Source organism: Peromyscus maniculatus, chromosome 19 (assembly GCF_049852395.1).
Source record: "Peromyscus maniculatus bairdii isolate BWxNUB_F1_BW_parent chromosome 19, HU_Pman_BW_mat_3.1, whole genome shotgun sequence".
NCBI classification, from domain to species: Eukaryota; Metazoa; Chordata; class Mammalia; order Rodentia; family Cricetidae; genus Peromyscus; species Peromyscus maniculatus.
The window spans coordinates 72,331,371-72,351,043 of record NC_134870.1 but is presented as its reverse complement, the minus strand read 5'-3'; the positions used below and the strand labels follow the sequence as shown (position 1 = coordinate 72,351,043).

Below are 19,673 nucleotides of genomic sequence, written 5' to 3'. Positions count from 1 at the left end.
GTTTTCATTGCTACCTATTCATAACAGCCAGAAGTTGGAAACAACTTAGTTGTTCCTCAACAGAAGAATGGATAAAGAAAATGTGGTGTATTTACAAAATAGACTATTATTTAGACATTAAAAAAGAAGAAATTCACTGGTAAATGGATAAAACTAGGAGGGAAAACACTGAGTAAGGTATCCTGAGGTATTCCTGAGTGAGGTATCTCAGACCTAGAAAGGGAAATATGGTATGTATTCACTTATATGTGAATGTTAGTTGTTAAGTAAGTGATAACCAAAGTATAATCTATAGAACTAGAGGTTAGGTATGGAGTGAGTGACTAGTTAGGGGACAGATAAATCTCCCTAGGAAATAAAAATAGAAAGTTTTAGGAGAATAGGGGGATGGCTGGAATAGGAAGATCAACTGGGGAGGGAGAAGGACAGGGAAGAGAATTTGGAGAGACAGCTAAAATTAAGGGCCATTTGAGGGGTAGTATGGAAACCTAATATAGTAGAAGCTTCCTATACACACACACACACACACACACACACACACACACACACACACACACACACACACACAATCTAACTGAAATCACCAATTAATGATGAAGACAGAGTCACATTAGCTATCTCTTGTCACCAAATGAGGCTTCCAGTACCAAGAGTGGGTTACATCTAATTGAGATTTTGGCTCAAAAGGTTGTACAGTTCTCTCCAAACAATCAAGACTGTTGCCAAGACTATAGATTGCTTTCCACAAACTAATGGCAAGTCCCCATTGCGGAAAACAACACGTACACAACTTATTGAATGTGGAGAAGTGGAGCTGGTGCCTACATAGAGCCTTCACCAGTACATGCTAACATCTTTGGTACAGGAATGTCCTCTGAATGCTACCAAAAGAGAAGTATGAATACCAACCCAGCTACCAATACTTGGCTTGACAATGGTATTCTGCCTGCAAGATATGTTATTGCAATGGTGGAACAAAGTTTGTGAGAGTAACCAATCAATTTCTGATTTGACTTGAGACCTGCTCCATGAGATGGAATTCATACCTGGAACCTAGTCTGGAATCCAGTCTCAGGTTCTTGGCCCACCAAGAACCTGAGACTAGATTGCCCAGGGACCTAGCATAAAACCATATACTGCTCTTCTTTAGAAAAAAAAAAAAGGTGGAAAAGTAACAATAAAATGATTCCTAATGACTTTCTGCCATACTCATAGATCAGTGTCTTGCTCAGCCATCATCAGAGAAGCTTCCTTCTGCAACAGATGGGAACAAATACAGAGACCTACAACAAGACATTATGCACAGAAGGATAGACCTTGGAACATGCAACTCTGAACAGGATGTATTCATCAACTCTCTCCCCTCAGGGCTCAGGGAAGCCTGTGGAAAGAATATAAGAGGCAGAGGGAATGGAGGACACCAAGAAAACAAGGCCCTCTAAAGCAATATGATCAAAGCTCATATGAACTCCCAGAGACTGAAACAGCATGCACAGGACTGTCAGGTGTCTGCACCAGGTCCTCTGCATATATTATGGCTTCCAGTTGATCTTTTTACGAGGTTCCATATTGTGCAAACGAGTGGGTCTCTTTCTTGTTCCTTCTCTTGGGCTCTTTCTCTCTGTATTGTCCAGTTTCAATGTGTTAGTTTTTGTTTTATTTTTGTTACTTAATACCTTGTTTTGTTTTCTAATGAGAGACAGAAAAGGAATGGATCTGGCTGTAAGGGAAGAACTATGAGGAGTAGATGGAGGGGAAACTGTGATCAGGATATATTATGTGAGAACAAATTTCAATAAAAGGAAAAAAATAAAATGGAAAGGAGCTTAGAGCTATCCAGTACACACTTTTAATTTCAGCAAAGCAGTATATTGTAGCTGGAAGTTTTCCTGTGTCCCACCCGGTCCTACAGCCACTCAGACTCAAGTAAACACATAGAAGCTTGTATCAGTTACAGATTGCATAACCATGGCCTATGGCTCAATTTTCTTGCTAGCTAACTAAACTCATAACTAAACTCAGCCCATTTCTATTAATCTGTATATCACCCGTGGCTTAACCTGTGTGCCATTACATGGTGCTCCCTGGATGGCAGGATGGCATCTCTTCCACCTCTCCTTTCTTCCTGTCTCTCTCCTGGATTTCCCACCTACCTCTAATAGACAAACAGCTTTATTTATCAACCATTTGGAGCAACACATATTCACAGCATGCAGAAAGACATCCCACAGCACTTCCCCTTTTCTATCTAATCAAAAAGGAAGGTTTTAACTTTAACATAGTAAAAATTACATATAACAAAACAATTATGAAGCAAGAATTACAGTTATAATATCTAGTCTATTTGTATTTGGAAAAATTAAAGAAAATGTTCTATCATCTACCCTGTCTTTGTGATTCTAAAGTTTCATATCTAATTTATCTTTTATCATAACCAAGGAAAATGATAGCTATTTAGTCTTCAACTACATCAAAGTTATTATATCCTCAGAAGGATATAATATTACCTTAGGAAAATAAGAAATACATTATAAGCAACTTCAAAAATTCTGGAAATGACAGAGACAGTTGTCTGCCTGGACAGTCATCCAAAGTTCCTCTGCAATGTTGGGGCATCTATCTTCAGCCTATAGGTCTAGAGTTTTTTCAGTCACTTCTCCCTGTGTTCTATGGAATATCTGGCAGTCTGCCCTGCAAAGCAGGAACCTGAAGAACCATTTCACCCCATTTTGGCAAATTCAGTGGTCATTTTCCTATGGGTCCTGCATGTCCAGTTTATACAACATATTATCAGCAGTCCAGGCAACAGCAGCCTCTTGGCCAAATACGTATTCTTGCCAAGAAGATAAACTCCATATGGAGTGTCTTCAGTGCCCATCCTCCCTCTGAAGTAAATTGGTGCCACTAGGAGCAGACATGTCTCACTGTCCAGAAAGTCTGTTTTTAAAACATTTTAAATGCCATATCTGTAGGTCTTTGCAGTGTTTGAAGATTACCTACCTAACTGAAATATATTTATGTATACCTAGAAAACTTAACTAACATGACTATAAGTTTATCATGGATGACTAATTATTAGTTTTTATTTTTAATTGTACATTAAAATTTTAAATAAGCTGCTTAAACATAATACCTTCAACAACAGTATAAATATATGTACAGTATAACAAAACTAACTTTAAATTTGTATCAATAAACTAAAATCCATACCAGTGTAAAACATTTTAAACAAGTTGTTACTCTTTAAAAGTAGAATCAATAATCTACCCTTTTATCCTATCATATTTATATTATCCCCTTTTCTTTTTTAGAAAGACATTGCATTTATAATCAACCCCCTTTAAATAAAAATAAATATCTATAAACAGTATTTTGGGAATTTGGGTGTAGCTTCTCATACTACTTCCTTCTGGATGGGAGCGCCAGCAATCTTATGGGATCCTGAGAAAATTAAAAATTATGGTCAAGTCCTGACTGAAGTAATCTGTAATGCTGTATTCTCTGAGCCAGTTGCCTTGAAGCTGTTCTGGATGTTGGAACATCTGGAGACCTCTCAGAGAGTCTTAGATGATCAGACCATATTAGCCTGGAAGCAATCCACAGGTTCTTATCTTCTGTGGAAACAAAAGCAGAACCTCTTTTCCAAACCAACATATCATTAGACACAAATTTTGAAGTCAAGATACCTTCAAAATATATATATTGGTTTAACTCAGCAGCCTTTATAACCAAATGTCTTTCTGCAGTAAAAAGTCCCAAAGACAATATAATCCAGACTCTTTGTGTGATTTCCATCTTTATGTGACTTATTTTTTATATTACTTTTACTGTCTCTTTAAAGACTTTATTTTTTTTAAAACTATCTATTTCTTTATATATTTAAATATAACTTTATATATAACTCCCCAAGTTCCAGAATTAGTCATGTGCCACAACACTTGGCTTTATCAACATTATTTAGATCTTTTACATTTTCTGCTTGTCATGTTGTAGGGTATATATTTATCTCTAAACATTTTATAGTTCTTTGCCATTGTGAGTAATATACTTCAATTTAATTTTGATTATCATTGGCATATAAAATATACATGGCTTGTATATTTTTGCTTTAAAAATAAATTATAAGGAAGAAGGAAAAAAAAACATTCATGCCATATCAGGTTGACAGCTATGTTGAGTGTAAAAGCTCAAAGTCAAAAGCTATACATTGTATGATTACTTCATATAGTTGCAAAATTGAAACAACTGAACAACTTGGTGGTTTTAGGTGAGATAGTATAGGAAGGTGTGAACTGTTAAGGGTCACCTGTAGGAGCTTCCCAGGGGTCGTGGACATCTTGACCTCACACATCTGTTTTGGATGTACAAAATCTAACTGAATGTTTATACAGGCTGCCAAGGCTCCACTCAAGTCTGTGTGGTTGATTTGCCAGTCAATTCCCGCCTTCGAAGAAGTTACAGAAACAAAACAGTCATGTAGGTAGAGTTTTCCTGTCCCAACTGCATGCTCCCAAAAAAACTGGCAGCCACTTCCCAATAACTGGCTTGGAGGCTTAATATAAATTAATAGTGCTTAGCTGATAGCTCAGGCTTGTTACTAGCTAACTCTTACATTTAAATTAACTCATTTTTCTTATCTAGGCTTTGCCACGTGGCTCATGGCTTATTTCCTCATTTTCTGTGAATACTGCTTCCTCAGCAGCACGCTGGTTGGTGGCTTCTCTCCCTCCTCCCTTCTTTCCATCATTCTCCTATAGTTTGGTTGTCCTGCCTATAATTTCTGCCTGGCTACCTACCAATCAGCATTTTATTAAACCAGTCTGAGTGACACAGTGTACAGAAGGATTATCCCACAGCACAATCAACCTGCTACCTGAAAGCTGTTAACGCACCTGAGGCGGAGAGCTCAGACTAAGCGTTTGCACTGTTGGGCACACAGGAACTGTTGTGCATGGAGCAGAACTCTACCTGCCTACCTTTAGTTTCCTTTCTTCATTCAGTGAAGTTGGTCATCAGCCCCACTTGCACATACCTTCACTTTCTACAGTTTAGTTTCACTTACCATGATCAACTGTGCTCTAAAAATTTAAGTGCTCAGTAAAATATTTTGAAAAGGCCCACATTCGTGTTACTTTTATTATAATATTTGTTGTAGTTATATTTCATTGTTATTGTTACACACTGTGGCTAGTTTATAAATTAATTTCAGGAGATATTACTTATCAGAAGAAATATAACATACCTAGAGGTGGTCTAGTCTGTGGTTCCTAGTGTCCTCTGGGGATGGAGTAGAGGAATGGCCGGACATAAAATAGCACACAAAGCACATGCCTTTGCTTCTTTGTGCCCTTTGCGCTGAACTCTTGTTATCCTCATTTTTCTGTGTCAATTTGAATGATTAGTGTCTGGTGTTTGCAAATACATTTATTGTCTCATTGGACTTTTAGTTGGATTGTGGTCCTTGTGAAACCTTTGAACAGTGCATTTATTTCTTGGATTCTGCATGCCCTGGTTTGTATGTGGAAGTCAGGGAACTGCTTGTGGGAATTGGCTTTCTCCTTCCACTGTGGGTCCTAGGGATCTAATTCAGGTGCCAGGCTTACACTACAATGACTTCTACCCACTGAACCATCCTGCTTGACCTAAGGTCTTCTTTCCTTTGAAACCTTGCTTGATCACTGGAATCAAGTCAGCCTTTAGTAAGAGATCACAGAACTGACATATGTTAAAATTAGAAACTGATACAAGTGATAGCTAACATCAAACATGTTAGCCTGACTTCCTCCACCTAGAGCATAGAAGACAGTTGCCAGAATTTTAGGAGGATGAGTTGGCAGGAGGTCATGCTAACTAGAACATACACATTAAGCAGAAAGGTAGGTCCAGGTTGACATTTGCTAGTAGGCAGATTGCTGGAAACGGTGTTGCAGGGTTTCAGTTTCTAGACCTGGACTACACATTTAGCTGGGCTTGGTGGCACAGGTCTGTAATTTTAACAGTTTAGCTACTCAGGAAGCTGAGACAGGAGGATAAAGAGTTCAAGACCTACCTAAGATAGAAAGCAAATTCAAGTCTAGCCAGGCCATTTAGCGAGACCCTGACTAACCCTGGAGATATAGCCAGTGACTATAGATACAGCTTGTAGTAGAGCACTTTGAGCGCAGTGAGGAGTCATTCCCAGGCATGTTGATTCATCTAAGGTTAGAGGTCCCTCAGGCAGCAGTGCTGGCCCAAAGCCCAGGAAGGGACTCGACTGGTCCTGAGGTGACAACATTAGCTGTGTTATGTTGTACGGGGCAGTTCTTAGCTTTTATAGGAAATGGTTTTGATTACATTTGGTAAAAGTTCTGATGAAAGTGGCTTTTTTTTTTCTGCTCAGATTAGAATTGGCATGTGAATTATTTCAGGTAGATTTGTTCCCCAAGGAGAATTGCATGTGTTTCTCAAGTGGGCTGGGGATGGGCTCACCTGGCAGTGATAAGTGCTGAGGTTTAATTGTAACAAATTAGAGCTTAAATATAGCAAGCATCCTGGGGCCTAAATGGAATTGTATTGTGTATTTTGGGAAAAATGCACTTGAAATTTATTCAGAGTTTCTTCTTCAGGTATTTGTAGCTGTGGTATTAGACTGTTTGAACAAAAATAAGTTGTCATGAAGGCAGTCTTACATCTTGAAATCCACCTCACATTTCCTACAATTACAAAAATAAACATTTTCATATACGTTCCTGTTGGCAACATCTCTGAAAGACTACTAGTCATCTGAGGTGATTCATCTTTCCTACTGTATGATAGTAGAGTCATGGTTGTGCCCTGGCTCAGTGAACCATCTGAAGACAAATCACGTTTTACCTGGAATAGGTCTGTGACTAACAGGGTCACAGTTGCTAAGTCAGTCGTAGAATGGACTTGGCAATGCATCTGGTATCTGCTACCATCTAACATGTTTCTGTAATCACATGATTCATAGATTATGCAGCGTGTCAGAGTTGGCACCTCCATAGATAAAGATCTGTATAGTCAGGACATTACTAAGTAAAGTCAGTGTAGTGACAGCCATCATTCTGCTACCACAGAGTGTGAGTACCTTGGAGGCTTAGCATTAAAAGCAAATTATTCCTTTAGCATTTGACCAAATTCACAACATGAATCATGGCACATGTGGAGCTGTAATTCCCTGTGTGGAAGTGTTGTCCTATTTGAGACATTTTACTGGGTCATTTTTGGTGATGGTTTGTGTTCTATGCCCCTTGCACCTTTTTACCCTCTAAAAGGTATTCATTCTCCTCTGCCACGAGCAACTACTGTTCTGTATGTTCTTCGAGGGATGTTTGTATTCAACTTTAAATGGCCCAGGAGTAATTACTTACAATATGATGTTCTGTGAACTAATACATTCTTATAACTCTTCAACAACATAAATTGTTCATGGTTTGAAAAGAACAGTGCACATTAGAATCTCAGTGAGCTTCTTTGTTCTTGACACCCTGAGCCTGGTGACAGACTAGAAGCTGAGGACAGAAAACAATGCAGGGTGACATTTTCCAAAACCTTGACCAAATCTAAAAGAATCAACACACAGGCAGATGACCATGTTTTTCTAGTGTGCAGGTCTCTGAGCCAAGTGATGAGAGCTATGAAAACTTAGACAGCTGTCTAATCTCCCTGCTGTGTCTTGGGGGTGTCTTCCTGTACTGGCCCACTTTACCGGCTCAGTTCCTCCCCGACTTCTGCCTGTTTATTTCAACAAGGGCCTATGGTTATTTTATCTTTCTTATTCATGGAGAATATGTTTGAAAGCCCAAATCAAATCAGAATCTATGGGAAAATGTTTTTTGCATTTCTTCTTCAAATGCCCCCTTCATCCTAAATCTACCCGGAAGGGTGTTGTGATTTCACCCTGTTGACACAATGTCCCTCGCACTGCTTGATACTTACCATTGACTAACTCAGCAGCTTCTCCCGGATCCCGGACTGCAGACCCACACAGTGGCAGACCTGCACTGGGCCGCTGGCCCTTTCAGGAGCGCCATTTTCTACCCCTCCTGCTTAAGGACTGTCGCCTTCTGTTAGTTTGCTGCACTCTTTTAATAAGGCTGTAAGCAGCCAAGAGATGGGGAGGTGCTGGCTGGAGAGAGATGCACAGGTAACACCAGTTACCAGTTTTCTTTCCAACTCATGTCATTCCTGTCATTTTTAAGGTGGGAACCCTATAGATAAATTAATGAAGTTATGCTAGTTTGATACCTCTTAATTTATACATTTGCCGTTGACTGACTCCTGAATATTGTTTTTCAAAGGTGCATTTACTAATAGGTTGGACCATATGAATTACCATGCTGATAGGTCATAAGTGGTTGATGAATAGCACTTTCATCCCCATGGCTGTCTACTGAGTTTCCATGGTTTAATTAGAGAGAGATGAACAGGTTTGAGTTGGCACATAATAGGTGTGCTGAGACTATTTCCTCCAGTGGACAGTTTTAGAGTGTGTTCTTATATAGCCACCCTTTAATTAAAGCTTGGAAGACATTCCAGAGGCCATCTATTGTAGTCTGTTACATACAGATTTGAAATATGTAACATTACAAAACATGAAATATTTAAGAAAAAATCAGTAAGAAGCAAAGTGCCTATTCCAGATACCTCAAGACCCTTTTCACATATTTTCTCACAGTAACCTTAAGCATATGTGTTTTCCTCTTTACGCCCACAGTACTCTGTGTTAATGGGCTACTTAGAACCACTTGCCTGCTTCTCTTGTAGCTCATACTGTAACTCAAATGAAAGGAATTATCCACCCAATTATTACCTATAAACATTATCTAGAGTATAAAATCATGTGTTCACTTAAATATATACAAATCGTTTATTTTAAAGTCTGAAATCCAGTGTTATTTATTTCTATAAAAATTAAAGTATGTGTGTAAGTCTATGGAGCGTGGACTGTAATATAGGTCTGGACTCACTGACATCATGATGGTTTCACTTGGCAGTCTGCGGGTAAACTTGGACATGGGCAAAGCAGCATATGGATGGATGATTATGAAAGATGAGAATATTCCTGGGACAGTTGTTCGGACCAGCACAATACCAGAGGAACTTGGACGCTTGGTGTACTTACTGACAGACAAAACAGGTACTGTTCACTTCTGTTTGTCTTTCAGTGGACCAGATAACATCAGAAATACTCTGTTTACACATGATGTATGTCATAACTGAGTGCTGCATTTGTAGGTTTCTAGACCCATTTTTTGAAAGCTGTTTAAATCAGTGAATCTCCATCCTTTCATACCTTCACTGTCTTGACAGCTAGTGAAATGTAACTTTGCTGTAGCTTTAAGTGACTTATTTTTGTATTTTGAATTTTATAGAATCTCACATTTTTTCTCATAGCTACTACATACCTCTTTAGTGGCTGAAAAGCAAAATGTGTATTTGTTTATTGTAGGATGATCCTTGAGTTGTTAGAAGTTGTATAAATTCAGTGTTTTAACAAGAGCACTCTCCTGTAAAGATTACTACATCTATTTATCCCATTCTGTAGCTCCATTTTTTTTGTTTTTTGTTTGTTTATTTTTTCGAGATAGGGCTGTAGCTCCATTTTTATTTTGTCCTTATTTGGTATTTTTTTCTGTTACAGAATTCTTAATCTATAATGTACTAAATAAAAGATAATGATTTAATTTCTAGTGTTAGTGAACTAGAAATAAAAGCAACATACATAGCACAATTAAATAAAATGTGTCCCCAACACAACATTCAACATTACCTGTGATTAGTATTAGTTTGTAGTTAGACTACAAAGAATACAGATACACTCATAACATTATTTTGCATTATTATAGAATAATTTCCATTTGCAAAAAGGTAAGACGTAGAAGTAGGTGTATAATCAGGAAAGAACACATATTTACAGATGTGACAACCAAGGTGGTCAACTGAAAACTAATTAAAATATTAAATCAGCAAAATGGTAGGTTGCTGGTTAAAATACTCAAAACAGCCCTTTAGATGTAGGTGAAAATAAAGCTCCTATTTACAGTAACATGCTTTCATCAAACTGTGGATATGAACCTAAGGACCTGGATGGGTGTGTGGGAAAAGTGACATTCCTGAGAAATGTAACTAACCATTTCATAAATATAAACTCCGGATTCTGTAGGTGTTAGCTCCCATGGAGAATTTGGAAGTTTAGTGTAATCCAGGGTCCAGTTTCGGGATTTTTATTTGGATTTCAGTACAGTACCAGGTGGAGAAAATCAAGAAAGGATGGATGGTGCTTGTAAGTACAAATGACTCACTTAGGACATAGAGGTTTCTGCTTCAGGAAACTAGACTGAGGAAATGGGTTACAAGTTTCCTTTCCCAATTCCAGTGAGCAGACAGGAAGTTACAGAAGATCTCAGTCTATGGCAATGCTAGGAAAAGTGAAGAGCATTCCAGAATTGAAAGATCTGGAGCAATCACTACCAAGCATACTGAAGCTCCAGATGGCTCCGAGGATGAGCCACACAGAGGGAGGAAGAACTCTCCATACCAGAGTCTGGAGAGGAGGTATTGTACAGCCAGTATGCTTAGGCAGGCAGGTACAAGTATCACCAGTGAAATGTGTGCACTGCTGTTCAGGGTTCCTAGGCAGCCTTTGTTCAGGAACCAGTCTATTGGAGTAATGGGGGGAGGACTACAGGGTAGACTTGCCCCATTGCTATGAGCTGCCTAGTCCTGCTGATAGAGACACTAAACCAGACTCTCCAGAGTCATGCCAAAATAATGATATGAGCAAAGGAACACAAAGCCTGGAACAACCTTCAGGACATTTTTAGTCCTTACGAGAGTTTAGTTGAAAGTATAATCCTAGTATCCTGTATCCCAGCAGCAGTTAGGACACTTGGCGTGAAAATACAGGAAAGGTCAGGCGGTTGTGGTGCACGCCTTTTAATCCCAGCAGAACCAGGCGGATCTCTGTGAGTTCAAGGCCAGCCCGGTCTACAGAGTGAGTTCCAGGAAAGGCACAAAGCTACACAGAGAAACCCTGTCTCGAAAACCCCAAGAAACAAACAAACAAAAACAGGAAAGGACCTAAATCAATGATAGTGCATGCAGGATGCAGGTAACCAGGCTATTTCAGTTTAACAAGCACAGGATAGTAGTTCCTACTTGTTTGCACAAGGATTGCATAGGGTACCATATGATGAATAGATTGGCTGTATCATTGAAAAGCATGTGTTATACTTTTTAGTAGTTATACGCCTACTTTTTTCCTTCCCAAAAGAAATGTTTGCATATCAATATGGGAGTTATAAAATGATACTGATAATATTACTTTGGTTAACAAAGCAAACCATTTGGCTATAATACACACAGACTAACCTTTCTTACAATAGCACTTAGGCCCACCTGGTAGTGCGCACCTGTAAGCAGGAGGCTGACTCAGGAGAGTTGTGAGTTGAAGGCCAACCTGGGCTATCTAAGTGAAACACTGTCTCAAAAATTAATTTTAAAAATAAATAGGTAAGTGTACAGTGTTCATACTGTCTAGAGCCCCAACCAGCAGTGAGAACAAAAGATAGATATATGAGCGCAGAGAGACTTCAAATCTTAGTAATGAAGGACTAAGACACACAGAAGGAAAAAAGGCATCCCTAATGTTTGTTGGTACTAAGATTGATAAAAACAATTAAACCACTGAACACTTAAAGAAAAATAACTGATTGAGCTATTTAAAAAAAAAGACAAAACTTATAAGAAAGAATAATCATTAAGGTAACTAGGAATTGAAAAAAAACCTGACTTCTACCTGAATATCAAACAAGATAGACTCTAAAATAAAAAGCACTATTTAAGAAAAGAGGGACACTTTTCTAAAAGAAGGTTGAATATATATATATGCTTTAAAGGTCTCAATGTACAAGCACAACATGATGCAGGAGAAAATTACAGTATCTGCTAGCATAGGAGGAAATGTTAGCATCACTTTAAGTAATTGATCATCCAGGCAGGTGGGAATCAGCCAAATGAAAGTCTGATAGCAATTGATCTCATGGAATAGATTGACTTCTTCATCTGCCACCTAGAGAACACATATTTTCATCTAGTGTGTGTAGGAAATTTAGGCAGATTGGAATGAGCTAGATTTTAGTCAAGTCTCAGTGAATTGCAAGGAGTGGGTGTGCCTATTCACAGTAGAATGGTAGAAATGGGAAAAGTTAGGAACACAATGCAAATAGCAAATGGAATCATTGCTATCTTTGCCTAACATCAGAAGTGGTAAAAGTTAGGAATAAAATAGAAATAGCACACATAATCACTGGGTACCTTTGCCTGTGGAATATTCAAGGATCTTGTGTTTTTCAATGAAAACACAAGATCCTTGAATATGCATGCCTTTAATTCCAGCACTCATGAGGCAGAGACAGTTGGCTCTCAGTGAGTTTGAGGCCATCCTGATCTACATAGTGAGTTCCAGACAGCTAGGACTACATAGGAAAATCCTGTCTCAAAAAGAAGAGAGAATAAAATTTAACCTTAAGAGCAGTAGAAGTCAATGACATAGGAAGAGATCCTAAAAATGAGAACAGAAAACAGTGTTGTGGTACTCAAGAGCAGGTGGAGTGTGATGGTGCACATCTGCAGGCCCAGCTGCTTGGAAGGCTAAGGGCCCCTTGAGTCTATGTTCAAGGCCAGCCTGGGCAACATAGCAAGATCCCTTCTCTGGAAATAAACAGTTTTAAAGATAAAACAGAGTACAATACAGCTGGCTAGTCTTTTGAAAAGACTTAATAAGTTTGACTTAAAAGTAGAATCTTGGGGAAAAAAAACAGATGCAAGCAAATTGAACAAAGTTACAATGATGATATTTAAAATAAATCATAAAAGAACATCGGTTCTTTACTGTCAGCAGCTTTGAAATGAAAGCAATAGAACAATTCTTTGGGAAATATAAGCCATTAAATCAGACCCAGATGACATAGTTTTTATCACCTGAAAAATCTCTTTTTGAAATTTTCACATTTATTTCTTTTGTGCGCATGGTAGGCACATGTGTGTGCTACCTTACAAGCGTGGAGATGAGAGGACAGCTTGCGGAGCCAGTTTTCTCCTCCATCATCTGGGTTCTGGGCATTGAAGTCAGGTCACTGGGTTTGACCGCAGGTGCCTCTGTCTACTGAGCCATCTCACCCCATCCTAAAACCATTAAAAATCATCTTCAGAAGAGTCTCCTAACACTGGCCCAAGTTTATCATTACACTTTGTATATGTAAACTCGCTTATTAATAGACAAGAAAGTGGAGAGGACATGTTATTGTTAGAAAACAGGAGCCAGAACAAGATGAGAAGAGAGCAAGACAGGGAAGGCAAAAGTGTCTCTCTTGCATGTCAGTGTAAAATTTCTGAATAAAGTGCCAAATCTAGTAATGTTTAATATTTAGAACTCTGCACAAGCTAAGGAGAAAACCACAATGAAATATACAATAATAGATAAAGCATAACAGATTTGAGACATTTGTTAGAAGTCATTGCCCATCTATGATTTAAGAAGAAAAGCTCATAATAAAACTTGAACGCATTGAGATGCCCTTTACTTTGCTGTTTAAAGCCCTGTGATCAAGAAAAATACAATGTGTAAAGCTCTAGATAGATGTGATCCAGCTGCAAGGCTTGTTTAAATTTAGAAATCTATCACTATAAATTACAACATTGCCATAAGAAGAAAAAACCCAGGAACCCCCTCCAATTCAGTAAAGCATTTGATGAATTTCAATTCAGTATTTCCACATATGAAGTTCTTTAGCAAACTAGAGCTGAGGATGTACTGTCTTTATAGACAGTAGAAAAGGGTACTCCCAACATATAATCTATAATATGTAGCAAGTATTAACACTTACCAGTAGGATATTTAAAGCTTTTCCCCAAGTCTAGGAGCAACAAAAAGATAACGTAGTCATTATCATACTTGAGTTACTAATTCATGTCAAAAAACAAGGAAAGAGTCAAAGGTTTCTGAGTGAGCCAACCCAGACTCAGAAGGACAAACATGGTATGTACTCACTCATAAGTGGATACTAGATTTAAAAGCAAAGGATAACCAGACTACAACCAACATCTCCAGAGAAGCCAGCTAACAAAGAGGATCCTAAGAGGGACACATGGATCTCCCTGGGAAGGGGAAATAGATGAGATCTCCATGAGTAAACTGGGGATGAGGGGTGGGCAATGGAGGGTAGGGAATGGGGGATGAGAACATAAGGGAAAGGGATGGTTGAGCTGGAACAGGGATGGAGTGGGAGAACAATGAAAGAGATACCATGATAGAGGGAGATATCATGGAGATAGAGAAACCGGGTGCTAGGGAAATTGCCAGGAGTCCACAAGGATGACCCCAGCTTGGACTACTAGAAATAGTGGAGAGGGTGCCTGAACTGAACTGGCTTGCCCCAGTGATCAGACCGGTGAATACCCTGTCATCACAGAGCTTTTCTCCAATGTCTGATGGAAGCAGATGCAGAGATCCACAGCCAAACACCAGGCAGAGTTCCAGGAGTCCAGTCAAAGACAGAGAAGAGGGATTCTATGAGCAAGTGGATCAGGATCATGATAGGGAAACCTGCAGAGATGACCAAACCAAACTGGTGGGAACTCATGAAAGTTGGATCAATGGCTGTGGAGCCTGCATGGGACTGGACTAGGCCCTCTACATGGCAAGGCAGTTGTATAGCCTGGTCTGCTTGGGGGCACTGCAGGCAGTAGGATTGGAATCCATCCCTGGTGCATGAGCGGGCATTTTGGAGCTCACTACCTATGATGGGACACCTTGAGGAAGGAGGAAGGGCTTAAACTTGCATCTACTGGGTGTGCCTCCCTATGGGAGGCCCTTGCCTTCTTGGGGGTGGGGAGTGGGGGGGAAGGTAGGGAGGGAGAGGTTAGGGGATGGGAGGAAGGAAGAGGGGGATCTTTGATTGGTGTGTAAAGTGAATGGAAAAATTTCTTAATTAAAAAAAAAAAGAACCATGACAACTAAAAAAAAAAAAAAGAAGAAGAAAGAAAAGAAAAGAAGGATGTAATCCTAGCAGCTTGGTGGAAGGGTGGGTATTGAGGCAGGAGGAATTGCAAATCCAAGGTGTTCCTGGACTACAGAGTAAGTACAAAGCCAGACTGAGCACCTTAGTAAGACCCTGCCTTAGGAGACAAAGTAAAACATGGCTCAGTGAAGGGCTCAGCCAGCATGTAGAAGACCCTAGGTTTAATTCCTGATACTACCAAAAAATAAGTACCTACTATTAGTAGATACTTATTAGCAAATAACACACATAGAAAATCTAATAAATTTATAGATTAATATAAGAATTGGTAGGTCATTTTAGCAAAACTAATATAGAAAAATCTATTGTGTTTACAAATAACTAACCAGAAAATTTTACAGAATAATGTTCAATGACATCAAGTTAAAATCATTAATGTAATTGTCTTCCCTGTGGTTGGAGAATATATTTTCTATGATGTTTGACCTTCCTCATTTCCAGAGGCTTACACTTAGGCAGAGTATGCTGGAACTTGGTGCAGGGCAGAGGCCCTCTACTCAGGTGTGGGGTTGCCCTGACTGCTCCTTCCTGCCAGCCTTTTCTCTGACCTCATGGATTGAAGGGAAGCTTCTCATGTAGTTGGTGTTCCCTAGGGGAATGTACCACATCTTCTACTTGCCTCAAGAGCTTTTCTTCCTGTTTGGTTTGCAAAGTTCACTTGACTACCACCAGTGGTGCCAGACCTTCCGTGGAAGTCAGAGGGGAGGTTGGAGAGACTGGCTAGATGAGGAGTCCAGATGTCAGAGCAGGATGGGCACTGGGAGTCTCTGCTATATGTATAGGCCCTGAGGTTGCTTTGGGTAGGAACCAGCAGTAGTGTTGATAAGCAAAGTACTGACCTGAATTGTCCTAGTCATTCCCACTTTCAATGTCTGTCTTTGGCTGCCTGCTGTTGTTAATATGTAAATGTTTTGTGACTCTAGTCCTCCTTAAAATGCTGATTTCCTTTTTTTTAAAAAAAGAGGATGAGATTCTTAATTACGGTTGCCCATTTTCCACTGTGAAATTTCAGTTCATTAGGGTAAACTCCTGAAACCCAAAGCTCCCTTCACTTGGTGCTGCTTTTGAAGCTAAACAGTGCTTCTCAGATACAAGCAGTGTTAGTGTTTGGGATTAGATAATAACAAATCCAAAAGACTGGACAACTGGAAAGAGTTTTGAATACATAATTCTGCAGAAAGGGAGTCACATAGATGAAAAGCAGAAAGTAGCATTGACCTGGCAGCAGACAGTGGCTTTAAAGGCACCACCACCACTCCTCCGATCCCCATCTCACTGGCCTAGGACACAAAGCCTCGTTCAGTGAAGAATTTGGGACCTGAGGCTCCTCCTGCTCCCTTTTCCAATCCTGGGCTCAATCAAGTAGAACTTATTCTAGCTCTCAGAATCCTGAGACAAGCAGGCTCCAGCCAGAGGAGTGAGAAGTTTCATGTCTACAAATTCACCTCACCTTGAAAATGATCACAGTAATCTCTTTCTTACAGTGGTGTGAGATTTAAGAATTTTGGCAGAACTGTATAGAATGTACTGGGGAGCAAACCAGTTGCTGCCACAGCTTTTCACTTGTTTGTTTGCTTGTTTATTTGTTGAGATGGCTTCTTCTTATGCTTCCTGGGCTGACCTGCAACTCACTATGTAGCCCATGCTGGCTTTGAACTCATGGTAGCCTTTCGACCTCCTCCTCCCAAGTGCTGGGGTTACAGATGTGAGCCACCATGCCTGCCCTCCATTGCCTTTCTGAAAAAGCCTTTCACTCTAAGAGCAGCTGAAGAACATGCCCTCCTTGGCTGAGTTTTCCATTGTCTGGCCATTTGTTTAGAAGTGCTGTCATTATTCCAGCTGCATCTCCAGCTGCTTCAGTCTCTCCCGAAAGCTATCTTCTGGGAGACTCTTGCTCATCACCTGTTCTCAGGGTGGATCCTGACCTGTCTTGTGGGGTTTGGGGTAGGAGGGTGAATCCCTGATTCCTGGGTTTCTCAAAGGTTCTTGAAGGTGGTACATCTACCATGGTTTATCATAAAAGCCATACTGACTAAACCATAGGCTGATGGATAATAGAGAACAAATGATATAATTATTATTTTCAGCAGCTAAGTGGCGTTTCATTTCTTCCACCTCAGTCTTATAAAAAAACATACATATTTCACACAGTCAGATGAAAAGACATGAGAGTGAGTAGTGGCCACCCCTCTAATTGTGGTCTCAGACACATCTTCACTCTACTGAATAAGAGCTGTCAGCCTCTCCAGCTCAGAGGCAACTGCTGGGCAGCTCTAGGGACAGGGACAGTAGGTGAGCACAAACAGAAATCTGGGCAGCTCTAGGGACAGGGACAGTAGGTGAGCACAAACAGAAATCTGGGCAGCTCTAGGGACAGGGACAGTAGGTGAGCACAAACAGAAATCTGGGCAGCTCTAACAGGGCCCATCTTGCCCCCTTCCCCTTTTGTGTCCTGCTGAGACAGTGCACTCTTGGTGTTATGGTTTAGGATGTAAATTGCTAGTTCTGCCTCATATTCTCTATTTTAGTCACATAAGTAATGGCTCTGTATTCTCCTGCAAGTCCATGTATTCTCCTGAGCATATGTGTCAGAAACGGATCAGGTATTAGCTGCTGGTACCTTGTGTCCTCAGCTGCAGCAGAGGTTGCAGCAGTGGATGCCTGTTGGCGTGAACAGCTCTGGTTCGGGAGAGCAGAGGTGCTGCACTCAGACTTCAGTCAGTTTTCAGACATCTTATAAGAGCTGAATTCCTACTGAAATGCTTCAGTGTAAGCTGGCATCCGAGGAGCTTTACATTACTAACATAATTGTAAGGTAGTCCTTCGTATGATTGTAAATTGGGTTTGTGCTTCATCAATAAGCTTTTTGACAAGAAGCGTCCATCACAGTGGCTCTCTCATTTGCCACAGCAGAATAGAAAATGAAGTGTCCCAATAATTGCATTATAGTTTCCTTCTTGTGGACAAGAAAGCAATGTGGTATAATTAGGTTTGATTGGAGTGCACGTTTCCGGTAAGATCTGGAATTAATGATGTTGCTATAGTGACACATCTGCGGCCAGCAGCGCGTGAAACATAAAGTAATTCATTCGACAAGAGTCGACATCTGTTAGCTGCAAGGACGCAGAGCATATTGACACTGACCAGGAATACTAGACGGTATGTGATGAATGAACAGATGATGCTGAGACAGGGGCACGGATAATTTGTACTTAATCTGCTGGGAGAACTTCAATCTCCTCACTGGTTGCATTTGACAATGCCATTGTTTAAAGAACAATGCTGCAGTGAACTCATCAATTTTCAAACTTAACTTACGGAGAAGCCTATTAAAGCAATACATTAATTCCTTTGCTAGGAAGTTTTTGTCTTCATGTAGAACAAAACCATTACTTGAAACAACGGGATTTTTTAACCTATATTTTAATTATAGCATCCATTATCCCCAAACTGTCATGTTGTTCAGGTTTGAATATTGTGAGTAGGACGGCACCGTCAGGAGGGAAATGCTGTTCTCATGTGTTTTAAAAGCAACAACAACAAAATGGGTGTATGTGCTAGTTAGTGTATATAGGAAAGGCAGATCTGGAAACTAAGATTTAGAGTAAATTATTAATGTCCTCTAAACCAGAGGGCACTCAGGTCTCTCCATCTTGGTGGTAGCTGCAGTAGTCATGTGCAGCAGACGTGCTGTCTTACTAGGACAGCCGGTCACTGGAGTCTGCACTTGGATGTGAGTGGTACAATTAGCAGTTTGGGTGTTTAGACTGATGGAAATACTCAACACAGGCAGCGGCTGAGTAGATGCCTCCAGTAATAGGAATCCTGCGTGATCTTTGGGAAAGGCCTGATTGATGAGGAAAGTAGGCTAAATACATGAACAGTGTTTTTTGTTTTGTTTTGTTTTGTTGTTGTTGTTGTTGTTGTTGTTGTTGTGTGTGTGTGTGTGTGTGTGTGTGTGTGTGTGTGTGTGTGTGTGTGTGTTTGATTGATTTGTATATGTATGTGCATGGATGCACATGAATGTTCATACCTGTATGTGTGGTGGCCAAAGGACAAGTTTGGGTGTTCTTCAGGTGCTCCCTACTGTGTTTTGTGAGATCGGGTCTCTCACTCACCTGGAACCCAGGTAATCTAGCCTGGCAGCACTGGGGTTACGGGCTCATATTCACTACCATGCCAACTTCTTGTTTGTTTTCTGCGACAGCGTCTCACTATGTCATCCTGGCTGGCCTGAAACTCTCTATGTAGACAGGCTGGCTTCAAAGGCACTGATCTGCCTGCCTTTGCCTCCTGAGTGCTGGGATTAAAGTGTGCGCCACCACCGTACCTGGCTAACTTTAAAAAAAAGTAGGTTCTAGAGATTGAAGTGTGGTCCTCATGCTTGTGAGTCATATACTTTACCAACTGAGTTATTTCCCTAGTCCTGTTAGTTTTTTGAGAGAACTCAGTCCATAGCCTAGGCTGGCCTTGAACTCACAATCCTGACTAAACCTCATGAGTGCTGGAATTACCTGTGTGCCATTATCCCCTACTCAATAACATGTTCTTAATGGCCAATGCATGTAAAGTTCAGTGATTTTAGTCGTC

At 40.1% G+C, this 19,673-nt stretch overlaps 1 protein-coding gene across 50 annotated transcripts in view; it reads left to right on the top strand.

Annotated features, from left to right (window-relative positions):
- The window catches only part of Atp9b (ATPase phospholipid transporting 9B (putative)), a 241,402-nt gene that overhangs the window by 162,256 nt on the left and 59,473 nt on the right, over positions 1 to 19,673 (top strand). For all 50 annotated transcript variants that reach the window (XM_076555619.1, XM_076555613.1, XM_076555598.1 and 47 more), the window contains one exon: positions 8,997 to 9,139. In XM_076555619.1, coding sequence (XP_076411734.1) covers positions 8,997 to 9,139 — 143 coding nt within the window. The remainder of the gene's footprint in view (positions 1 to 8,996; positions 9,140 to 19,673) is intronic.